The 22,205-nt window shown below is 40.4% G+C and overlaps 1 protein-coding gene across 3 annotated transcripts in view; it reads right to left on the minus strand.

Annotated features, from left to right (window-relative positions):
* LOC119910756 (palmitoyltransferase ZDHHC14-like) overlaps positions 1-22,205 on the minus strand; it is a 47,920-nt gene that overhangs the window by 14,543 nt on the left and 11,172 nt on the right. For all 3 annotated transcript variants that reach the window (XM_038729561.1, XM_038729560.1, XM_038729562.1), the window contains exons 3-4: positions 14,895-15,055; positions 36-188 (exon numbers count right to left, since the gene is read on the minus strand). In XM_038729561.1, the coding sequence (XP_038585489.1) occupies positions 36-188; positions 14,895-15,055 (314 nt within the window). The remainder of the gene's footprint in view (positions 1-35; positions 189-14,894; positions 15,056-22,205) is intronic.

Raw genomic sequence — 22,205 nt, forward strand, 5'->3', positions numbered from 1 at the left:
GATGGTCTGGAGTGTTTTGGGTTACTTTCACTCACCCACACAGTTGTCACAGAGGCTGCAGTGGGAGGCACGTGGTGGTCTGAAGATCTTGCAGGTGAAGCAGTACTTCAGCTTGACTGTCTGGCCGTTGATGACCACCTCCTTGGTCCTGGGAGGGGGCCTGTAGCCAGTACTGCCATTAGCCACATCTTGGGAAAATCAGAGAGAAAAACAAGAAAGGTGCAAAAGAATCAAAGTGAGAAGACCTTACTACTGCACAGTGTTTTCTCAGAGTTTCACAAAGGCCCTAATGGACTTCCACATACAGAGATATAGTGTGCGAATTAGGAATATTCCAGTGGCACAAAAATACTGTTTATTTGGCAAACCTCTAGACAGGACTTACAGACACAAAAGCCAGGAGGATAGGCTATAATACGAAATCAAACATTTTTCTACCACATGTGGAAATCTCACTGGTGATTAGCTAGAACAGAAACTAAGTTATGATAAATGTAATATATGATGGATATAAATTCAATACTGACAATTTTTTTCATACATAGTCATTTTATATCAACATAAATACATGTAGGCAGCAGGCAAATCTCAAAATGTCAACAGTCAATGCAGAAATTTGGTGTGACCGTCAGACACTCGTGCAAAGGATGGGGGCTGTAACCAAGGTAACAATGTCACAAATTACTAGAAATTATTACAGCTATATTTTTAAAAATACATTTTGACTGCAACTGTACAGAAAACCATGTCAAAAAAGAATGAATAGATATGCAAAAAATGTTGATTTAGAATTTCAATGTTGTTGTTATTAGATATTTATTACGTTGTTTTATTCAACCCATTTTAAACAAGGTAAGACCCGTTGAGATGAGAGATTTCTTTTACAAAGTAGACCTGGCCAAGACAGCAGCACAAGGTTACAGACGACAACTATAACCACAAGAAAACACAGAAGATATCCATTTATGTGTCAATAATTAAACTAAATTTAATATACCTACGCAAAGTGACAAGTATTTAAGAGCTTTAACATCCGACATAGAGAGCAATTCACTTAGTTTCAAGTTTCTCCAAGTGAAGGGAGCAGAGTACATAAAAGCTTTCTTTTCTAGTTCTGTCCATACACAAAAGTTATGAATGAAGCTTCTAATTATTCTGTACAGCCTTATAGCCCACTTAACTTTAAGCACTATTCTATTTCTAAAACATCTACTTTACACACAGTATGGATGACGGAGCCCAAACAATGGAGAGCAGAACACTACGGCTACAGGTTACCATTTTCAAACAGAGTAAAAGTCATGCTGCCTAGAAAATCAAAAACATAATCTATAGAGAATTTCATGCTTGAATCATTATATCTTTAGGAAATTGTAAAATCAACCACTTGAGACAGTTTAGATAAGACATTTCTTATTTGTAAGACAAGACAGTAGTATCTGCTAGATTTTATTTTCTAAGAGCAATGCGTTCAGGTTGTCTGGTTTCATTTGTCTAGAGACTGGTGAATCTCAACAAGGCTCTGGTGAAGTGAAATCTTTACTGATCTGCAATTATCTTTTTCTCTGATCAAAGGTACTTGTCATGATATCGGCAGCTTAAAAGGCCACACAGCTAATTATATTTAAATTTAGCCCTACCATTTTAGCTTTAGATTCTGCTGCTGTGTCAAACATATAAACTAGACCCAAGCTTTTGTGCTGCTGATACTAACACCCTGACACTGACATTCCTGTCTTTTCTGAATAACATGAAGTCAGCTGGTGACTTAAATCCTGACCTAGTTCAGTTAATATGAGCAACAGTCTGGAATTCAACATGCACTTGAGAGCACGAATCTCAGCCTATAATACAAAAAAAGAAAAAGTAGGCAAATGGCTCTGAATGGCTTTTGGTGGAATAAGACAGTGGTGATGATAAGCTAAACGGTAAGGATGAGAGCAATGATAGTGATTTTCAAGCCATAAAATGGTAGAGCCTGTATCCCATTATTGCTCAGCTCGCTTTGAGCACTCTCACGCACCCTGAGAGTAGGAGATAGTGTGTGTAGGAAGATCATTTACACAGTGGTATAGTGTGTGTTTGAGGGGTGGGTGGGTGGGGGGTGTATAGGGACTGAGAGGCTGGTGTTGAGTGTTTGACATTTCTAAAGGAGAGTAGAGGAGAGCTCTGTGTGCTGTAGTACCAGTGTCACTGTATATGATGTTTCATTAACTACTGACCTCTTTTTACCACATTGTACTTGTCTTTGCCCTTTACGTGAAACTACATGTTGTACTGCACTACTTTGCCTATCTTGACCAGGTCGTCGTTGTAAATGAGAAGTTGTTCTCAATTGGCTTACCTGGTTAAATAAAAAAAAAAAAAAAAGGAATTGAATTCGTCTCTATTGTGATCAATACCTACAGAGCACTCTGCTCTCTTCATCTGCTCTCTACTGTGGGAGACGACAAGGGCATAATTCAGCTACCACGGTGTTAAACCACCAGGAGAAGCCCTATTGTTTGGGTGCTGGAGGCTCCTTCCAGGTGAAATAAAGAGCTATGACAAAAAACGGCCGGGTCGCTCTGAAGCATTACAGAAAAACTCTTTGAAGAGTATTCTGAGATATATAAAGTAACGCTGCCATGTAGGTATTATACATAATGACGCTTTACGTCATATCATACACGGACAGTAATTTGAAGCAGCTCAGTAGGAAAACATGTCAGCCTCCTAGCTGTAATTCTTATTGTAGATTACAGGAGGTGTCCAAAGAACCTGTGTCAAAATTGCTGTATTGCCTTTGCCAGTTACACCTAAATTCATTCCAATATTAACACAAATACACATACATAGTTAATCAAAAAGGAGGTATACACAGCCATGATTGTAACTGGTTTTACTTGTTAATGAACAATTATTATGAAATGCTAAAAATATCGAATGTATGAGGCTTCATTTATATTCGCCTGGTGTGACTATGAGACTAGGAACAGGAGAAAACATGTTGGAATAATACTTAAAAGTTTCCAAGTTGGAATAATGGGTTGTAACATTTTCCTCTGTTCTGCTGACATGGCATGCAAGACAGCAAAGGACAATACTATCAGTTCAAGGCAGATATTTGGATCCAATCATATAATCTCAGAGACTAGCAGACCAAATGTACTTGTGTCCTAGCCAAACTATTATAGCCTCAACTTGTTCTATACAAAAGTATTTTAATTGAAATTGTAGAGTAGAAACCTTCATGCTTTTCTTACCATAAAATAAATCCTAAATTGGACAACATGAAGTGAAAACTATAACAGTAACACTTTCATCTTATAATGTAATCCAATAGAGTGAACACTTTGGTACACAGTATACTACTCTTGTGAAGTTTATAGTGTTCATTTCTTGAGCACGCTGAGGGGGACAAAAATATCAACAGTACACTATACAACTAAAATATTCATTTAGTATTATATTTAATTCACAGAAGGACAAAAACATTACAATTTAATGCCAAATCAACACAGACACAGACTCTGGCCTTAAAGATCACTGCAGAATGGAATTGACACATTTCAGTTTCAACAACTGAACATTATAAACATCCTAAAAGTAACCAGTCACTGCAGGGCTATTATTGTATTGCATTATTTTGTCAATGCACTAATATTCTAGGCATTTTGGGCTTACAGACATCAAATATAACATAACTAAATAAATTCTCAAATACTGTATTACTGTACCTTTCTTGCACCATGTTATGTATAAAGCAAGTAAGTTTTTTTTACAGTTCAACATTTTCTTTTTCCTACTAGTAGTAGTAGTAGTAGTAGTAGTAGTAGTAGTAGAGTGCTCTTCTACAGTCTCTACTCGTCTCAAAAATAACAGAAAATCAGTGGTATGAAAGTTTCAAAAACATCAATCTACCTACAGACCAGTCTTAAATACCTGACAGCGTTTCCATACACCATGCTGTAAATCAACTGTGGCCACACCTTAAGTACACTTCACCCAGCCCATCAACATTCACTACACTTGCTCACAGATGCCTGCAGTAAAGTAGTGGGTAAGCGGGGGTGTCAAAGTAGCTTTTCTGCTAAACAAAGCTATTTGTACACTGCCATCCTGACAGCCAAAGCTTAGTCTTACATCAGCGTCTAGTGGGAGATCCCTCAGAGAGATAGGCCAGGCCTAAGAGCGTAAAGATAGAAAATAAGGCCAGGTAGACTGGGAAGTAATGTACTCTCTGTACCTACTCACACCCTCATACACAAAGCTAAATGAGGGTTCAATGTCAGCCAAACTGTGCTATGTGTTGCCTGGTGAGGTATAAAGGGAAGCTAATTGCTATCCTGCTGTGTATGTGCAGGAGAGAAAATGGGGCCATTACCTTCACAGATGGAGAAGTATACAGGAATACAATGATGACGGCTAACATCCAGAAGTACTGACCTCAACCAGCCTGCCAAGATCTATGACTAAAACCTTAGAGACACAAGCACATTTTATTCAATCATGCAGCAATTTCAAAGTCTTGCACACAACAGCTAACTAGATAAAGAAATATTTCACATGCATGTGAAATTGTGAATATCAGCCATAAAACGCAGTATATGATCTTGAATCCATTTCAAATAGCATACAGGATTTTCTAAATTAGGAATATTAAAAATAAAGACTAGCACAAAATCACAAAGACAGTCCGTTCCGTAAGTTTGACAGCACAGACATAGCAACATAAAGTGTGTGATGCTGCTGTTAAACAGTGGGTTTTACAAACCATTTAAAGGGAACTTATACCCACGTGATGCCTCTTGAAAAACCAAAGTGGAAAGTCAGACAGTGCTGTATGATGATCAGCTGCTCCCTTCCAATCCATTTCACATCCAACTTTATAGGCAGTCATTGCTGCCCCAGCAACCACCTGTGGGCTCTATTTGTTTATCTATGGTTTATACCTGTGCTATTAATCTTCCTCTGACCTTGCTTAGTGTTGCTCTAAACCTATGAACCAGGGAGGGACTCGTTATACCACTACATTTCTCATTTATATTGATGTCAACAAATGTTAAAACAATGTCTAAGTAAGGATTAGCTGATTGGCCAAGTCAAGGCTAATCTACAGGCTTACCATATAATAAGCAGCTTAATGTGATGAGCATTTAGTAATACAACTATATAGCCTATCACTAAGTTGCCTAGAAAAACCATTGTCCAGATTATCTCTCTTCACTGACAGATCTACTGTATGTGGATAATTATCACAGTGCCAACAACAGGGAAAAGGTGTGAGATGCAGTGGCCATAAGAAATCTAACAACTTGTAAAGATGCTTATTTTAGATGATCAATCAGTAAGTACCAACAGCATTTAGTATTATGTGTGCAGTGCTGTTGTTGGGAGTCGTTTGAGCAGGTTGACCTGGTCTTTGACTTCATCAAGTGAAAATAACATAAAAATAACAGGAAGTAACTTTAAACTAGCACAGGGGAGAAACTAGCAAGAGACAGCTAGATTTTCAAAGTATCCAACCGAAAAAATTCCACCCTTCAGGCCTCCCTCCAAAGCCTCTCCCCCAAAATGCGTTTTCATGTGCAATGACTGCAAACGCAGAATAAAAATCATTGGCAAAGAGAGACAAGAAGGAAGGACAAAGACAACGAAACAGACTAGGGAAAATTTTTTACTAAACTTTACCAAGATAAGACAGCATATACCGTTATCTTTTCTGACTATATCATATTTTATGTAATTGAAGTGCATTAAAACTTGTGTTTGTGTGTGTTTCATAGTCACTATGAATGGAACGAGAGAGAGTGAATAATCGGCATATTGGGTCAATCCAGGCCAGTCTGATTACTCAACAACAAGTTTGTTTTTCATTGTCTGTTTTTGTCTTATCTCTTGTGTGTTCCAGCTCTACAGTGACAGCTCTATTCCTGTACATCCCCATTCCTCTATTCCCTGTCCCCAGCGGCTTGATCATCCAATGACTATCATTTCTTTCTCCCCGTCTTTATCCATGTCCATGTCACTGTAAGCCCGGGGACTAGCCAACAACGAAGGAAGACTGAGAGGAAAGAAAAGAAAGGAAAGTTATTTTGCCTAAGGCACTTTAAAGAGTATAAAATGACTCTTTACAGAGCACATGATCGAATTCACATGAATGGTAGATTGTAGGAAAAGCTTTAGGTTATAGGGGATGTTGATAAACCTATGACTATGTTCAATAAAACTTTCCTTGATTTTGGGATGCTAAATAAAGAAAACTACACGGTTTCACTGCAAGGAAGTCAGAGATACAGTTTCTCACTGGTGAATACAGGCAACACCTGACTTTACTAATAAAAAATGTTTAAATACAGGGAAACGCTGCTTGGTTACGTTTCTTTTGCATACATTCATCATTCTGTTGGTTGTAAATTATCCATCTACGCTCCTTCTCACCCCCTCTCACACCAGTCTCCAAGCAGGTTCTCTCGGCCTCTGATGAAGTCTGTTAAACTCTCCTTCCCTTGCTGACGTGCTTTCTTTGTCAGTCACAGAGAGAAGCATGTACAAGCAATCCATAAATGTAGAAACTGATATGACAAGTGGCTTAGTAATAGAGCCTCTTTCCAGGCTGCACACCAATTACTTATTATTCAGCCAATAATAATGAAGTTGGACATGATTGTGACCTAGGGTGACTGGCTACACTGAGGTGTCTCAAGGAAGCGAGTCACAGTAGTGGCTGAAGTAACAGCATGAATTTTGATTGGACTGTTGTTCACAACAAGGTATTAATTCATTCTTTACTGCAACACTACAAACATGTCAGCCCTCTATCAAATATATATACACAATATATTGCTGTGGTAAGGGTAAAGAGGGCTTTAACATACAGACAAAGGGTGTCTCAGGACCACATCTTACAGTCACCGGTGCACTGTCTGATTTATTTCACAAATTTCTACAGTCTGGGCCAAATGGAGGTGAGAATCAATACAGCCCTGTGAACTGCACGGTCTGTTCCATTTAAATTGGTACCAGCTTTTTGATGGTTAGTGCAATGGTCAGCATTTAAGGGACAGAAATGCCTAAATGGAAAAATAAATAGCACCTTTAATGCCTCGTGCAGACTACACGACTTTCAGCGTTGGCCTTGTGACAGGAGACTTGAAGTCGTTGTGGTGTTCACACTACGTGACTGATCGGTGACAGGGGGTCACACACTACACGAGCTGACAAGGACTCGGTCACCTGAGGCTGGTCTCCAAACCACGTTTTGTCAAGAAAACCAACGTGAAATGTGAAACGGGAAATGACGTGAACCTGCACACGAAACAGCTGTTGTTTATTATAAAGCAATTCTAAAGACAAAGAATATAGGTGAAAGAATGGATTAGCACAAGCAGGTAGCAGGGATCGTCTGAGCTACAGAGAGAGCTGGAGGGGAGTAAGTGTTTTGCAGTGAAAAAGTAGCTGCCTGCTCTCATTGGCTGGATGTGGATGTCGAGTCGGCTGATTCCTCCAGATATTTAGCATGCTAGATATCTGGCAGACGTCGGCGATGTGTCAGAAATGTGTTGGGGAACTGTTTTGACGCGTCATTGTGTAGTACACACAAAGGCTGCTGACCGCCGATCGATCACTGATTTACCCCCAATCACAGCCTGATAGGTGCCAAGCTGCCAACCAGCAAATCGGGCTAAAAATCGTGTAGTGTGAACTAGGCTTTACATCATATGCTGCTCAAGACACGGATCATAATTAAAAGAGCCTTAGTTTATTTATGGTACAGTCTCACATTTGCCTCCTGCCAAAGTCAAATCAAGGCTACAAGCAGACTATACAAGGTGTTAAAATCCAACAAGCATGTTTGCAGTGTCTTCTTGCTACAGTGAGGGGAAGCTGCATCTAATGGGATTAAGCTAGCTCTTGAGAATGGCTCTCTTTGGTCTGGGCTGTGTATTTGAGTTTGGCATCTGAATTAAGTTTCTGGCAAGGACATTGACAAAAGCGCTCCAAAGAAAACAACAGGGGATAAACAACATGATTAAAAAAGGGTGCAAGTTAGGTTTAGTTAGCTTCAGATATACCCACTTGGAGAACATACACACAGACACAAAATGAAAGAAAACAATGATGCGCAAGAGAGCACTGAAGTCCCCACCTTCAAACACACATATTGACTGCTCTTGCAGTCATGAAAAGCCTAAATGTCATTGCATCCTGATGTGCCCATCTATGCTCCAGCAGCATGAGCTCTAAGCCTTCCAAAATCTATTTCCACTGCTGGCCTTGAGTCCGGCTGGCAGCTTTGGAAAAAACAGTGTGGCTGCCCTGACATTCACCACGTAGCTTGGACCATATTAGGTGGAAGGAAGGAAACAGACAGCTCTGACCATCTCTCACTCTGATTAATGCTTCAGAGACTCTTTTCGATTTGGCATGTGGTAGCTGAAGTGATGCCAGCCTGTCTAGTCCTGACATATTGGGCAGGCAGGCAGACATGCATAGACATCAAACGCAGCACACTGAAGAGAAATCAACTCTTGTTTCCATTTCAAGCAGGTTTCTGTGACTGCAGCAACGTGCTGTTGTGTCTAACCTCAAAAAAATTTATTATTAAAAAGAAAAAGCAGCAAACTTCACATCTGTCATGCTGGAACCATGAAATATTTTTACATGAAAAATGACTATTGTCAAAATAGTTGATACCCCTGGTAAACAAACCTGTCGTTACAATGGAAAGATTGCATCAATGTACATCACATCTTAGATTTAGATCTTGTATATTTTTATATTACAATTTTTCATTTAGCTGAAGCTTTTATCCAAAGCGACTTACAATTGCTATATATGTCAGAGGTTGCACACCTCTGGAGCAACTATGGGTAAAGTACCTTGCTCAGGGACACACTGGTGGATGTGTCACAGTGAGGACTCGGGTGTCTCTCACCAAAGACATGTGTCTTATCCACTGTACCATCACCACCCCACTTTTTTTTACCTGTGCAAACATGCTATATTTGATTCGGTTTGAAGTGGGCTATACTTCAGGCCACCCAGTCTAACCTCCTTTTCACACACTAAAGGCTAGAGCATTTGGCAGAGAGCAGAGACATCTGCTCACAATGATGACAGCGGGGGCCTAGCTATCAGTTTTCCTTCCTGAAGTACAGAGAGCATGGGAGACCTTGATGTCTCATATTTTACAGACATCAGGTCCTCTGTTGTTTAGTCAACAGATCAATAGGAGTGGTGCCGAACTTGAGCCTTGTAGCACTTTGCCTTCAAAACATCATCATCTATTTATGAGACTGATGTTGAATTACAAAACATTTGGGGCTACTGGTAATCAGGGATTTTTGTTTTAATTAAGGCAGCTACATGCATAAAAAGAATACATCTGCACAAGATTGATACTAAATATAATGTGTATGTATGGCAGTTAAGTGAATGAAGTGAAAAAGTGCTGTACATCAAATTGCAAATAAAAAAGCAGCAACTGAGCATATGGGAAACAAAGCCTGAGGTGGAAAAGAGCCACTACATTATGGCAGCACTAACGTGTGAAAACGTTACCCGTGCACGCTAAGCCTGTCAACTCCTTTCTTATTATCGGTGTCTGCAGAGTTACATAAGGACACATTGGTTAAAAAAAAGAAGGTGGTTAAATGGACGAAAGCTGTCTCAGTCAGACGAGGAAGATAATGCTAGGACTGAGCCCTGAGAGCGGAGGAGGCAAGGCAGAGGAATGAGGAGCACTTACAAGAGCAAGCATGTCCAACTATACATACACACACATAAAAACAAACACAAAAAAACATGGGCAGCAAAAGCAGATATGACCTATTTTGCAACTCTCTGAAAAAAAACGGCAATGACAAAATATATGGGGTAAAAAAAGAGTGAGGAACAGAGAATGAAAGAGACAGACATGAGTGTTTTCTCCTAAAAGACATTGTGAGGCTGGTTGCTGTTAGCAACCAGCCTCACAATGGCTTGGGATAGTGTTGGATGATCAAACTAAGAGCTAACAGATGTGCTGCTACTAATGTCTTGCATGTCAAGCTGCCACGCCATGAAAGGAACCTAACAGCACAGGTCTGGACAAAGGCACCAGAGAAAGAAGGAGAAGGATGAAGTATATCTGAACAGAAAGACAGTAGAGACACTACACCCACAAGGGCTGATAGAAACTGACAGAAAGTAAGACAAGACAGGAAAAAAAGAGCTGCAATAAGCAACTCTATGAAAAAGTGTTTGTACCTTTACTAGCTGTGAGAAAATGCAGAGTGTGTGTGTGTGTGTGTGTGTGTGTGTGTGTGTATAAAATGCTTATGCTATAGTGTTACAAGCCAAGTTCTTTCAAATGGAAGTTAATGGGACCTATAATGGCACCAACACAAAAGCAGGCTATTAGTGTAGTGGCAGCCATGGGATTGGATTCAGGGAAAGGCTACAGACACCTGAGGGCACCGCCATGTTAACCACGATATTTCACTTCCAAATGGTTTAGATACCGCTGTACTTGTCTGTCTGAATGCATGTGTTTGTGATGCCCTGGACTAAAGCTGTGTCGAGTCCCTGCAAACCCACATGTCAGCATTTAAGCTGGTGAGAAAAATGTTATGATAACCAAAAGGAATGACTGCAAAAATAAGAACCACGTTGTAAACAAACCCAACTGCATTAACCCTTAGGAATAGCCTGATCTGTTGTATCATTTCACCACCTGTGCACACACAGATTCAGCTACAGGCAACCAACAACAATGTCCTATGCACAGCACAAAAACCAATTGGCATGAAATTATGGTAGAGAGGGGGCAGCGTGGTATTTAGGTCAACATTGTTCATATTTTCATCCTTTAATTTGTTTATCCTCTGAAAGAATGCTTGCCAATATAACATGGTACTTTTGCACAGTGTTGTTTCAGCCCACTGCTCCAAGCTCTCTGTACTGTACCTTCCCTCCAAAAAGCTTTTAAGTCTCCTAATGAGATTAATTAAGCCAGTCCAGAGTTTGTTTAATGAGGCCCCAGTGGCTTGAAGCACGGAAAGGACCATAACTAGGAAAGAGAAGCTTTACATCCCAAATAAAAAGGACCAAAACTTTAAAGAGGGTTTATAAAGTTAAACCTCTGAGTAAAGTGTTGATAATCCATTTAGCTACAGGGTAGTGGGACACTTTTGGAGACTGGCAATTCAGTCCTGCAACTTACTGGCTAGTAATTAAACTGACATAATTTCAGTGTAAATTCCAGTCTGAAGTGCCCGTGATTGTCTCCCTCTGAAAGAGGCCTCATATGGCACACTACACTCTGACCAAATATTTAGCAACTTCTGTCATGGCCTGAAAGAGAGAGAGAGAGAGAGAAAGAGGGAGCGAGCCAGGAGGTGCTGCATGAATATATGCTCCTCAATTAGGGGGACCATGTAAGAATGGGTGAAATTCGGGGGGGGGGGGGGGGGGGCAATGAACATTAACACATGTGAAAATCAAACGCTTTTGTTCATGAAGTCACCTGTCTGTTATTAGAAAAAATACAACTGTGGATATGTTGGTAAATCATGATCTTTTACTTAATTTTTATATTTATTTTATTCATGTCATCAGTGCAGTGTCACATCTGTCTGCGCAACGCGCGTGTCAGATCTCTCCGCCGTGCCGTGGCTGCCTGAAGATACACTGTAAGTTCCACTAACCACAAGAAAACAAAAAGGGGAAAAGAGCACGAGTGTTACTTACTACGCTGTTGACACAATGTACAGATAACCTGCAACCCCTGCTGGAGCAAGAGAACTATACAACGATCAGTAGGCCTATATGTTTAGGCTACAATCAAAACTCATGTCAGGTCTAATTTTCAGGACAAACCGGAATGGGGTCTGGACAACTGCTCGTAATTCGGGACTGTCCCGGATTTTTTGGGACGTTTGGTCACCCTATCCTCAATAGAGCTCCTTAATCAAAAATGATTTTAAATACGCCTAGTAAACATTTGGAAAATCAATATGTGAAGGTCTGCGTTGATAGTTGTTCAAATTATAGGCTAATTATGGGAAACACTGCTTTCCCTACCACCTCCCTTCACCCCCAGAGAAAGGACTTTTTAACTAATTATTCAGTCATATCCATAACAGAAGCAAGGAGTGTGGTTTTTACAGAGCATATAGCCTAGGCCTAACGTTTCTTAACGCCACTGGCTGAAATAAAAAAATAAAGCAAGTAAATCCCTGCTTTTTAACAGCTGTTTTAATGCACATGTAGCCTGTTTATAAGAGCAGTATTCAGCAGTTACAAAACGTTATGTTAACGCCACTCTCTCCTGATGAGTCCAAGCATCAGTGGCAGTAGCTGGTGGAGTTTCTTTCTGTAAGTTTCACATTGCTGTGCTGCTTCAGCAGATGCTTCAATAAATCAGATGTAGAATTGTTGCGGTTGAAAGATTTTTGCTGGTCACACAGAGTTTACAATAGACAATGTTCTTTGTATCTTAGACTGTGACACAATAATGGCAGAAGCTACTTACAGCTGTGGAAAGAACGCCTCTCCCCCCCCGTTCTCCATTCTTCATTTAGTTTTTGGCTATCAGCGGACATGAACAACAAAGTCCGGTCCAGCTGAGCTGTTGCACAGTCGTGGATTTACTGCAAGGATGGTGTGTTCAGTAACGAGTAACACAGCGTTACTTGCCTTAGTAACTAGTAATAATATTACTGTTTTAGAAAAGTAATTAGTTACACTACTTAGTTACTGGGAAAAGTAATATTATTTAAGTAACGCGTTACTGCCCAACACTGGTCATGTCTGATGGTTGCATCTATATAGTGGTCTCATGCACAGGTTGAAGACGAATATAATGAAAAACTTTGACAAATACCGAATAACTAAATTCACATTTTTTTCAATTTATTTTCCCAATTTATTTTTTACCATTGCATAAATTAAATAGTCAAAATGTGCTTTTTACTAAGTGTTTCCCCACAGGATTTGGAGAGACTATGGGGGGTGGGCCTGAGGCCTGAGAGGGTCCGGTAGAGTAAAGTTTACTTTTAATGGACACATGCATAATGTTTTATACTTTCTGCGAACGTAATCCAATTAACCTTATTTCCATCCTGTATTTTGAAAACGGGACGTTGTCACATGTGTATCCTCACTCTAAATTCTTCATGTCTGACCCAATTGGATAAATAATGTATGTGGTTCTCGTGTCGCCCAACATGAAGACTTCATAGCATCTCTTCAGGTAGGACTCTCATACTGTCTTTGTAAAGACAGAAAATGACAGGATAAAGTCGCTAATATGCCTCTCAGCGCGCTTTGGTCCATTTCAGTTACCATAAAGGCTTGAATACGTGTGCAAATATAGGTGCGGCTAGCTTAATCGCCTTCTCAGAAAAGAGTGACAGAAACAGTCAAAGCGGGTCAGACCGTTGCCTTTTCTAAGAAGTCAGCCACAGATGGAGTGGATGTGCTAGGAGACAATTCAGCAAAACAGTGTCTGCAAACGGATTTAAATCAAACCTTTTGACTTATTAGGCCGAACACCGAAAGTTCTTTTGTGCTATTTTCAGCTAATTCATTTCAGTGGTCGAACATTCGGTGCATCCCTAATTTTTGATTAGAAAGCACTATTTCAATAGCTGTAATGTTGCAGACAGGGACGCGTTGTCCTCTTCAGACAGCAGCTCGGTCAGGGTTGTCATCGGTTTCAGCACATTTTTAATGTCCTCTATCGCATTCCAGTGTGCTGTGGTAAGGTCCAATGTACTGCTGTCGCTTTTCTTTGTAAAGTTTGGGCCAGACAGCACTGCGGTAATGGGCCAGCGTTGCTCCAGCAGTCGCTCCAACATTGAAAATGTTGAGTTCCAACGTGTGGACACATCCTGAATTAATTCATGCTGAGGGACGTTTTGCTGCTCCTGCTTCTGTTTTAGCCCAGTTTTTGCTTTGTGCCCCTTTTTGAAATGTCCCACCAGATGACGTGATGCAGCCACTGCACGACAAATTGGATCTTGTTTGAGTGCAGCGTTAATATAGAGCTGCAAAGTGTGCCCGGCACACCTGACGCCCTGCATCTCTGGCCATTTATGTGATTCCTTTAGTGTTTCCACACAGAGTGCCATATTAGCCGCGTTGTCACATACAACAGAAACTCTCTTTGCTTCTTGAATTCCAAAGGTATCAGCAACTTCAGATAGTCGCGCAGCAATGTTTATTCCCGTGTGCGCCTCTTCTATTTGTTTTGTCTCAAGCACAAGACTCTGTGCTCCATCAATGAAATGGGCAGTCACTGTCATATAGGACTCCATTCTTGAACAGACTGAATCAACATCACAAACTGTAGTCTTGGCAGTATCTGACTAATAGAGAGCTACCTACCGTCAGTGCTGATGCTGGTAATTCAGTTACAATGTATCAAGTGGTTCCTAATGTACCAACAGTTTTACCTTTCACATCACAAATTAGATTCAGAAGTTATCCAGATGAAATTTATGAGTCAGGTAATACATCAGATTGGGGCCTTTGGAGAAGCTGGGAGTGAAATAAACAGATCAAAGGCCATTTGGGCAACGCAGCACCAATACGTCACCTCAGCCTAAATGCAGAGTGCCATTAAAGTCAGTGGAAGCTTGATCCCCATTTCTCTGGCTACACATACAAACTCCAGAGACAGCCAGATTCTTTGGCACTCAGTATAGGGGATTGTAAAGGAACTCACTAGCTGCCCTGGATCAGTATTACAACAAGAAATACAAAAATAGATGACTAACATACAAAATAAACGATCAGGAGAATCAGAGGTGGTCAGAGAATATATAGGGACACAATGAGAATAAAAGACATGGGGTGAGGGTCAATAATGGGTTTTCATATCCTTATTTCATGACTAAAATCATTTAAATAGAGTGTAGCCTTACCTATTTGCCTCTCCAGGTCAGCCGCTTCATCAGGGGTGGCCCTGGGCAGCACACCTGGGTCACTGAAGCTAGTCCTCAGGAGCGTCCCCAGTACAAATAGAAACAGCACACCTCCTATGACTGGGATAACTGGGGTCAACTGCAGGGCCAGGAATGGACAACTGAGAGGAGAAGAGATGGAGGAAAAAAAGATAAATATGCTGCAAACAATCAAGAAACACACGGTTCTGTCTGGGTGGTGAAGCTTAGCTGTGCAGTAAAAAATTTCAAGTCTTGGGATATTGCTGGACAAACATCAGCTACATCATCAAATACAAACCGCCTTACTGAATGTAAAGATTAATGCACAACAAAAAAAGCCTGTGCACAACACTGAATGCCGGATGAGACAAGCAATGAGGTTTAGGAAGTAGTAACACCTGCAATGTGTTGCTTATTGACCAGTAAGTGGATATCATGACTTAACAGACCAACAGGCACACACATAAGGGTCAGTCCCCAGAGTTGTAATCTGTTCTAATGAGACACTTTAGCGTAATCCCATTAAATGTCCAACTGTGCAGGTGGTTATTACAGTAATCCCATTTAGTCCCACAGGGGTGGGGTACAGCCTGTTGCATCTAGGGCTGTAATCAACCAAAGAAAATCTTGGTCGACTAAAGTCCTGAAATTTTCGACTAAAAATCTACTAAAAATGACGTAATTATTATTTTTTTAAATTAGTCAGTTATGCACTGTGCGCAGTACTTGGTAGCCTTGTTGTCCGCCTAAATGAATTGTAAATAAACATTAAATCGTTTTTTTATCTATTTATTTTGCACTAAATGAGTCTGTCGGCTCTGACAGCAATGCATCACGTGCACCTGCGCAATATCATAGCCTACTATTTACGAAAATAGTACTATGTTGCTTGTCAACTAGTGATATCATCACAAGAATTGTTGAGGAATATGCAACATCATTTCGACAATTATTTTTGTCATATGTTACAATAATAAGTTTATTAGACACTATGATCATTTCAGCAGAGCGCAGCTGAGCGCTCAGCAGAGCGGCGGCAGACACGAATAGACTATTAACTTAAAGTTTTTGCTCTTAATAAACACAAAAGGCATATCCACTTTAATAAACAAAGAATATTTATTAAACAAACCAGATCAAAAGCAGAAACGAAATAATGTGCATAACTGAAAAATAAAGCATCTTAGGCTCAAAACTAACACACACAATGGGCACAGCGCAATTTCGCATTAGGCTCCAAATAAAAAAATTAAAAAATAATAAAGTGCCCAAATAATCCAATAAATACTAGAAATAATAAATGTCCACTTTGCACAATAATAAAAGGGAACCATAAAAGTATTAGGCTACTATTAGCCAAATTTTAAACGAAACAGAATAAAGGGCAACAACAAGGTAAGTGCACTCAGAAGAAGAAATACAAAAATTAATGAATCAAATGCCCAAATCCACAAGTATGTCAAATAAATGTGCAAAATTATAAAATGTTATTAATGTCCAAAACGAAATAAAGTGCATAACTGAAAAATAAAGCATAGGCTCAAAAAAAAGTGGGCACAGCGCAATTGCGCGTTAGGCTACAAAAATAAAAGGTGCCCAAATCCAATAAATAAATGTGCAAAATTATAAATTTTGATTAATGTCCAAAACGAGCAAATGGCTACTCACAGAGAGTACAGTCAATGTCCACTCCACACTTTTTTGTGTTGTGTGCGAGAAACACAAGCATATCCACGTTCTTTGGAAGGAGATAGCTTCTTGCTTTATTGACAATAAATCCTGCCTTGGAGAAAATGCGTTCAGATGGCGTGGATGTTGCAGGGATACAGAGCAGTCGCTTTGCAACTCGGGCCAGGCTCAGGTTCTGTCTTGGGGTTTTTTTCCACCACCCCAATGGTCCGGAGTCGATTTTGGTTCTGTCTTGAAGATAGTTTTTCATTTCTTCTGTCACTGTGCTTCTCCCACCTGATTCTCTAGAAAGCAGATCATCTTCGTCTTCGCACAACAGCATAGCAATCTCCTTCTCTTTGTCGTTTTTCTGCTTTTTTGACACATGTTGCTCTTCCTCACTTCCAGGTTCACCTTTGCCCGTGACTGTACTGAGTGCACCCAGTCGTTCTGCCAGCTGTGCAACTACTATATAGGCCTCGTCTCGTTTGGCATCATCCAGAAAAGACAGCTGCTTAAAACGAGGGTCTACTACTGCAGCTGTAATGTATACACTGTTAGTCATCATCATTCGGTTTTTAAACTCCCATCTACTGTCAATTTCTTCGACCAGCTTGCTTTTCAATTTTTTGGTAATGGGGCTGTCATCATCCGCGATAGCCAGGTGACGTTTCTTCAAGTTTGCTAGCATGGGTACTGTTGCAGACAGGGACGCGTTGTCCTCTTCAGACAGCAGCTCGGTCAGGGTTGTCATCGGTTTCAGCACATTTTTAATGTCCTCTATCGCATTCCAGTGTGCTGTGGTAAGGTCCAATGTACTGCTGTCGCTTTTCTTTGTAAAGTTTGGGCCAGACAGCACTGCGGTAATGGGCCAGCGTTGCTCCAGCAGTCGCTCCAACATTGAAAATGTTGAGTTCCAACGTGTGGACACATCCTGAATTAATTCATGCTGAGGGACGTTTTGCTGCTCCTGCTTCTGTTTTAGCCCAGTTTTTGCTTTGTGCCCCTTTTTGAAATGTCCCACCAGATGACGTGATGCAGCCACTGCACGACAAATTGGATCTTGTTTGAGTGCAGCGTTAATATAGAGCTGCAAAGTGTGCCCGGCACACCTGACGCCCTGCATCTCTGGCCATTTATGTGATTCCTTTAGTGTTTCCACACAGAGTGCCATATTAGCCGCGTTGTCACATACAACAGAAACTCTCTTTGCTTCTTGAATTCCAAAGGTATCAGCAACTTCAGATAGTCGCGCAGCAATGTTTATTCCCGTGTGCGCCTCTTCTATTTGTTTTGTCTCAAGCACAAGACTCTGTGCTCCATCAATGAAATGGGCAGTCACTGTCATATAGGACTCCATTCTAAGAGATGTCCACATATCTGTGGTCAAGCTCACTCCCTCGCTGTGTTGTATTAACTCTGATACTTTCTCTTTGAGTCCCTCATATTTTGCGGTTAGTGCATGCGTGATTGTGTGGCGTGCTGACACGGTATATCCAGGTTCCAAAACTTTTTACAAGTTATTGAAACCTTGGCCCTCCACAACAGCAATGGGCCTCATATCCTGAGCAATAAAGTTAACAATTCCTTCCGTTATATTATTTTTCCGTTTGGATGATAAAGGAGGCTTAAAATCCAGCATGCTCTGGGTGTGTCTGGGGGATGCCGTCATTATGGATGGATGCAATGGACCAATTAATCGACTAATTGACTGGGACGTTACAGCCCTAGTTGCATCCCATTTCATTTGTTAGTCCCTAGTCTATTAGATTGGGTTTGGGGTCAGCAAAGAGATGCCACTGGAAACTAAATGAACATGTGGTAACCATATGTTACTCTATTCTCTTTGTTGTGAGGAGGATAAATTACACGGAATGAACAAAAAAATGCAGAGGTGGCTGGGATGACAGGATTGGACTGTACTCCGTTACTGACTGTTATTTTAAAACTGATGCAAAGAAACAATGATAGATCATATACAAAATGAGGATGCTGAAAGTGAGACTGATAAGGAGACAGTGGTCAACCATTGTGGTTTCACTGTTCAACCACCTTTTTGCAACAACATTTTTGCTGAAAGAGAAACAGATAGTGATATACTGTCCGGCAGTGACCTATCACACCATCTCACCAGCCTTCAGATGGTAACACCTTGGGAGGGCCGTTACATCCGCTGATCTATGCCAACACCGGTTATTGTGATAAACCAAGGCAAACTATATTTAGGCTTGCCATGTCGGGTTCCAACAATGACAGCAGATGGGGAGAATGTAAATATGGACCTGGGGCATTTACTTAATTTTGCTGATGTGTGCTAATTGGGGTTCTAGCATCATCTGCACACGCTCCCTGCTTTCACCTAAAATGCTGGAGATGAAATGCCCGTCAGCCATCAACATGATGCCCTAGCAAAGAATTATTCAAACCAGATCCTTACACACATATACAATACTTGTGCCGTTTTGAAGAACATTTAGGCTGTGACAAATACACCGTCTACAACTACTGCCATTACCCTATCTGAAAGGACACTGGCCAGTCCTGCTGTTCCTCTACATCTGGAGTGAGACCGAACTAAGCAGAAAACACTGGGTTGTCTGGGACATCAGCAGGGGGCTGCAGGCATGACAACACAACGTAGCACAAACATTTCTCCAGTTAAAAACTTGCCTGGACTTTCCAAGGCCATTGTACAATATATACACCAATGTTACATCGTGCATCATTTAACATTTGGCCGTTTTTATATTTGCCGTTTACTGTAACGGCCACGTTTGAGTGAGAAAATGGCTTAAACTGACTGTTGTTACAGCCTGTAAATCGTTTCGTTATTTTCCTTGCCAAGTTTTAAGTCAAGCACTTCAGTAAAAATACTGATTTCCCAGTTCAGGAAAGGGTTGACATACAGTGTGTAAATTAATGTGTCACAGCAATCCTTTTGAATTTAATGTCCAGTATTTTTCTGATCATGGATCTGACAACAGCACTGACATGGAAATTAGACTAATTTTAAAATATGCTGCTTTTAGTTATTAATATTTTATTCACTCATCATCCTGAAAAAGAGATAAAACACATTAGAATGAGACAAATTTTTGACATTAATTTTGGATAAATTAATTGTTAAATTATTCAACTAATTGAAAAAGATAATTGTTAGATTAATGTGTTGAAAACATCGTTAGGTGCAGCCCTAGTCCTGAGATTGTAATCTAATACATATTCCAAAGCCGTGCCGAGGCAGTGCTGCAGACCATCTTTCTGCTTATAACGTTCAAATCTGGCTTTAATAGTTTAAATAAAAAGCAGCTCTGTCACTCCTGCCTATCAAAATACTTGTTGAAGAACCCCTTCAACAGACGCTGCATTATTGAAAACATGATTAAATTCTCGTATTTGACCACAGTATTAAAAACCATCTCCTTTTTCCATGTTGTGTTACTTCAAACTTTGCTAAATACTATTCATCTAGGAAACAGATCACTTCATGACAGGCTTTAAATTAATTTTAGCCATTCCCAGTAGAACTATAACTGTCAACACTGTCTTTGTTTCCTGTCTGGAGGGTAACTGCATGAAAAACGTAACATCATCATCACATGGCAAACACAACACAACCTGCCGTTAGCTATTAGTTAAACATAAATATCCACATTAAATCATTGTGATTTTTTATTAGAGCAAAGTTCCTGCTGGCCAAAATATCTTTTCTCTTTACATCTACAAAAAGGAAAAACAGACATTAACCAATCTACGTCTATAGCACAGACACGTTTCTGTATTTCAATAGAAAGAGTCATTACTTTTCTTATTATAAAGAGCTGACAGCCATGCCTTTCCCAACATCCACTGTGTACAAGTCTGCATGTCAACACTTATTTTTGAGAGAACTGGAAGGGTACAGTCTGCAGCTTGCTGCGGTCTGTCCGCATTGGACCCCGGAAAGCAGAACATATCAAAGTCACTACCAGACGTCTTTTCATCTATCCATTCAATCTGTCTATATCGTCTAATTGGTCACACATCACATAATGAATCCACCAATTACAGGTGCTAATGGCAAATCACTACAGGTGTAAAGAAGCTTGGCAGACCTTAAGTGAGGCCGCTATCAGCAACACTTAACCTGAACCAAGATCTGGATGGTTTTGAAGTAATCAATGAGAACGTCAAGCTCCACAGTGAAATATCAAATCTTCGCGAAGGTCATTTAGAGCTACAAATCCACAGAATCATGTGAACACGTATGATCTGTAATCACGTAGACTATTACATGAATGTAAGTATGTAAGTATGTTCTCAATTTCTGTAGGGAAAGCAAGAACATGCAGATCTGTATTCTCTTCCATGACAACGTTATTATATTCTGGCAAGTGGTGATGGAAATGGCTGAGGGAACAGCACAAACCGCTGCCTCTGTCCTTCGAAGCTGTGTCTCAATGCGCTGGACATCAGGAACATAATGAAAAGGCAGTCATGCGTGATAGAAAGTGACAGGTCAGTAGAAAACGGACAGAGATTAAACACTGAAGCCATTAGAGAGGGAGGACAGACGGGACATAGAGCATGACTCGCTTATAGACATGGATCAATAGAGATACATGGATGAGCTACAGGTAGGCAACATCTTGCCTAGTTTAAGATCCCCTTAAAGACAATGTCCCGGAAATCAATTTTTATCAGTCACTGAACACAAGCAGTGAAAACAATGGGCAACTGCAGCATCCCTCTTTCAAGGACTGTAAAGACTGGATACAGACACGGAACTGGACATTTCCAAAGTTACGTCTTTATCCCCCTTGTAGTTTGATACCAAATCTTACATCTGACTGGGACTTTGGGGGCTTTGTTGCCATGGAGACGGACAGTATCCGATGTCAGACACGGTAAAATTTCAAAAGGGAATGTGGTTACCCTGGAAACAGCCACATGAGTGAGCTGAAGCCTCCAAGGAAGAAAAAAAAGAAACAAAGACATTCAGCAAGATAGAGACAGCATGATGGCATTCATTACAATCATTTCAAATGTCTCAACAAACCACTTGGTTGATGAGGAAGAATGGATTGTTGGATTTTGTCCAGAAATACTGGAGATGAACGTCGTCACTAGGTGCTGCAGACCGCAGAAGAAATTTGGAGTTGAGGTCTAAAGATGGAGGATGTCTTTATATGTTCCATTTGATCTTGGCATAGTTTTACATTTTCTTAGTTTTCAATCTCTACACAGTGAATATGTAGGCTGGGACATGTGAGTGGAAGTACTCTAAACCAAGTGGGAACCCCCGGGTCTGAAAAGTGAGGCCACCCGGAAGCAACTTAAACCTGCCTCCTATCGAACTGCCAGCAGAAGGCGACTCCCCTGGTTGCAAAAATAAGTCCGGTTCTGTTAGAAATAATGGTAACTACTAGCTACTACCTGATATATTACCTCAGTCAACACTTTCATAATGAGTTTCTGGTCTTTATCATTAGTTTCAAGTCTTCTTAAATATACCATGATTACTAGGGGTTGGCTTAATATTTCCGGTAAATTGGGCCTCATGCAAAAACATTTTCTTAACTTTCTCTTACTTTTTTCACATAGTGTCAGGAAGTGTTCATTTATGAAAATGCCACAGCACAG

This window comes from Micropterus salmoides, unplaced genomic scaffold (genome assembly GCF_014851395.1).
Source record: "Micropterus salmoides isolate LMB-PRFRI ecotype aquatic unplaced genomic scaffold, ASM1485139v1 Ms_hic_scaffold_19, whole genome shotgun sequence".
Classification (NCBI taxonomy): domain Eukaryota; kingdom Metazoa; phylum Chordata; class Actinopteri; order Centrarchiformes; family Centrarchidae; genus Micropterus; species Micropterus salmoides.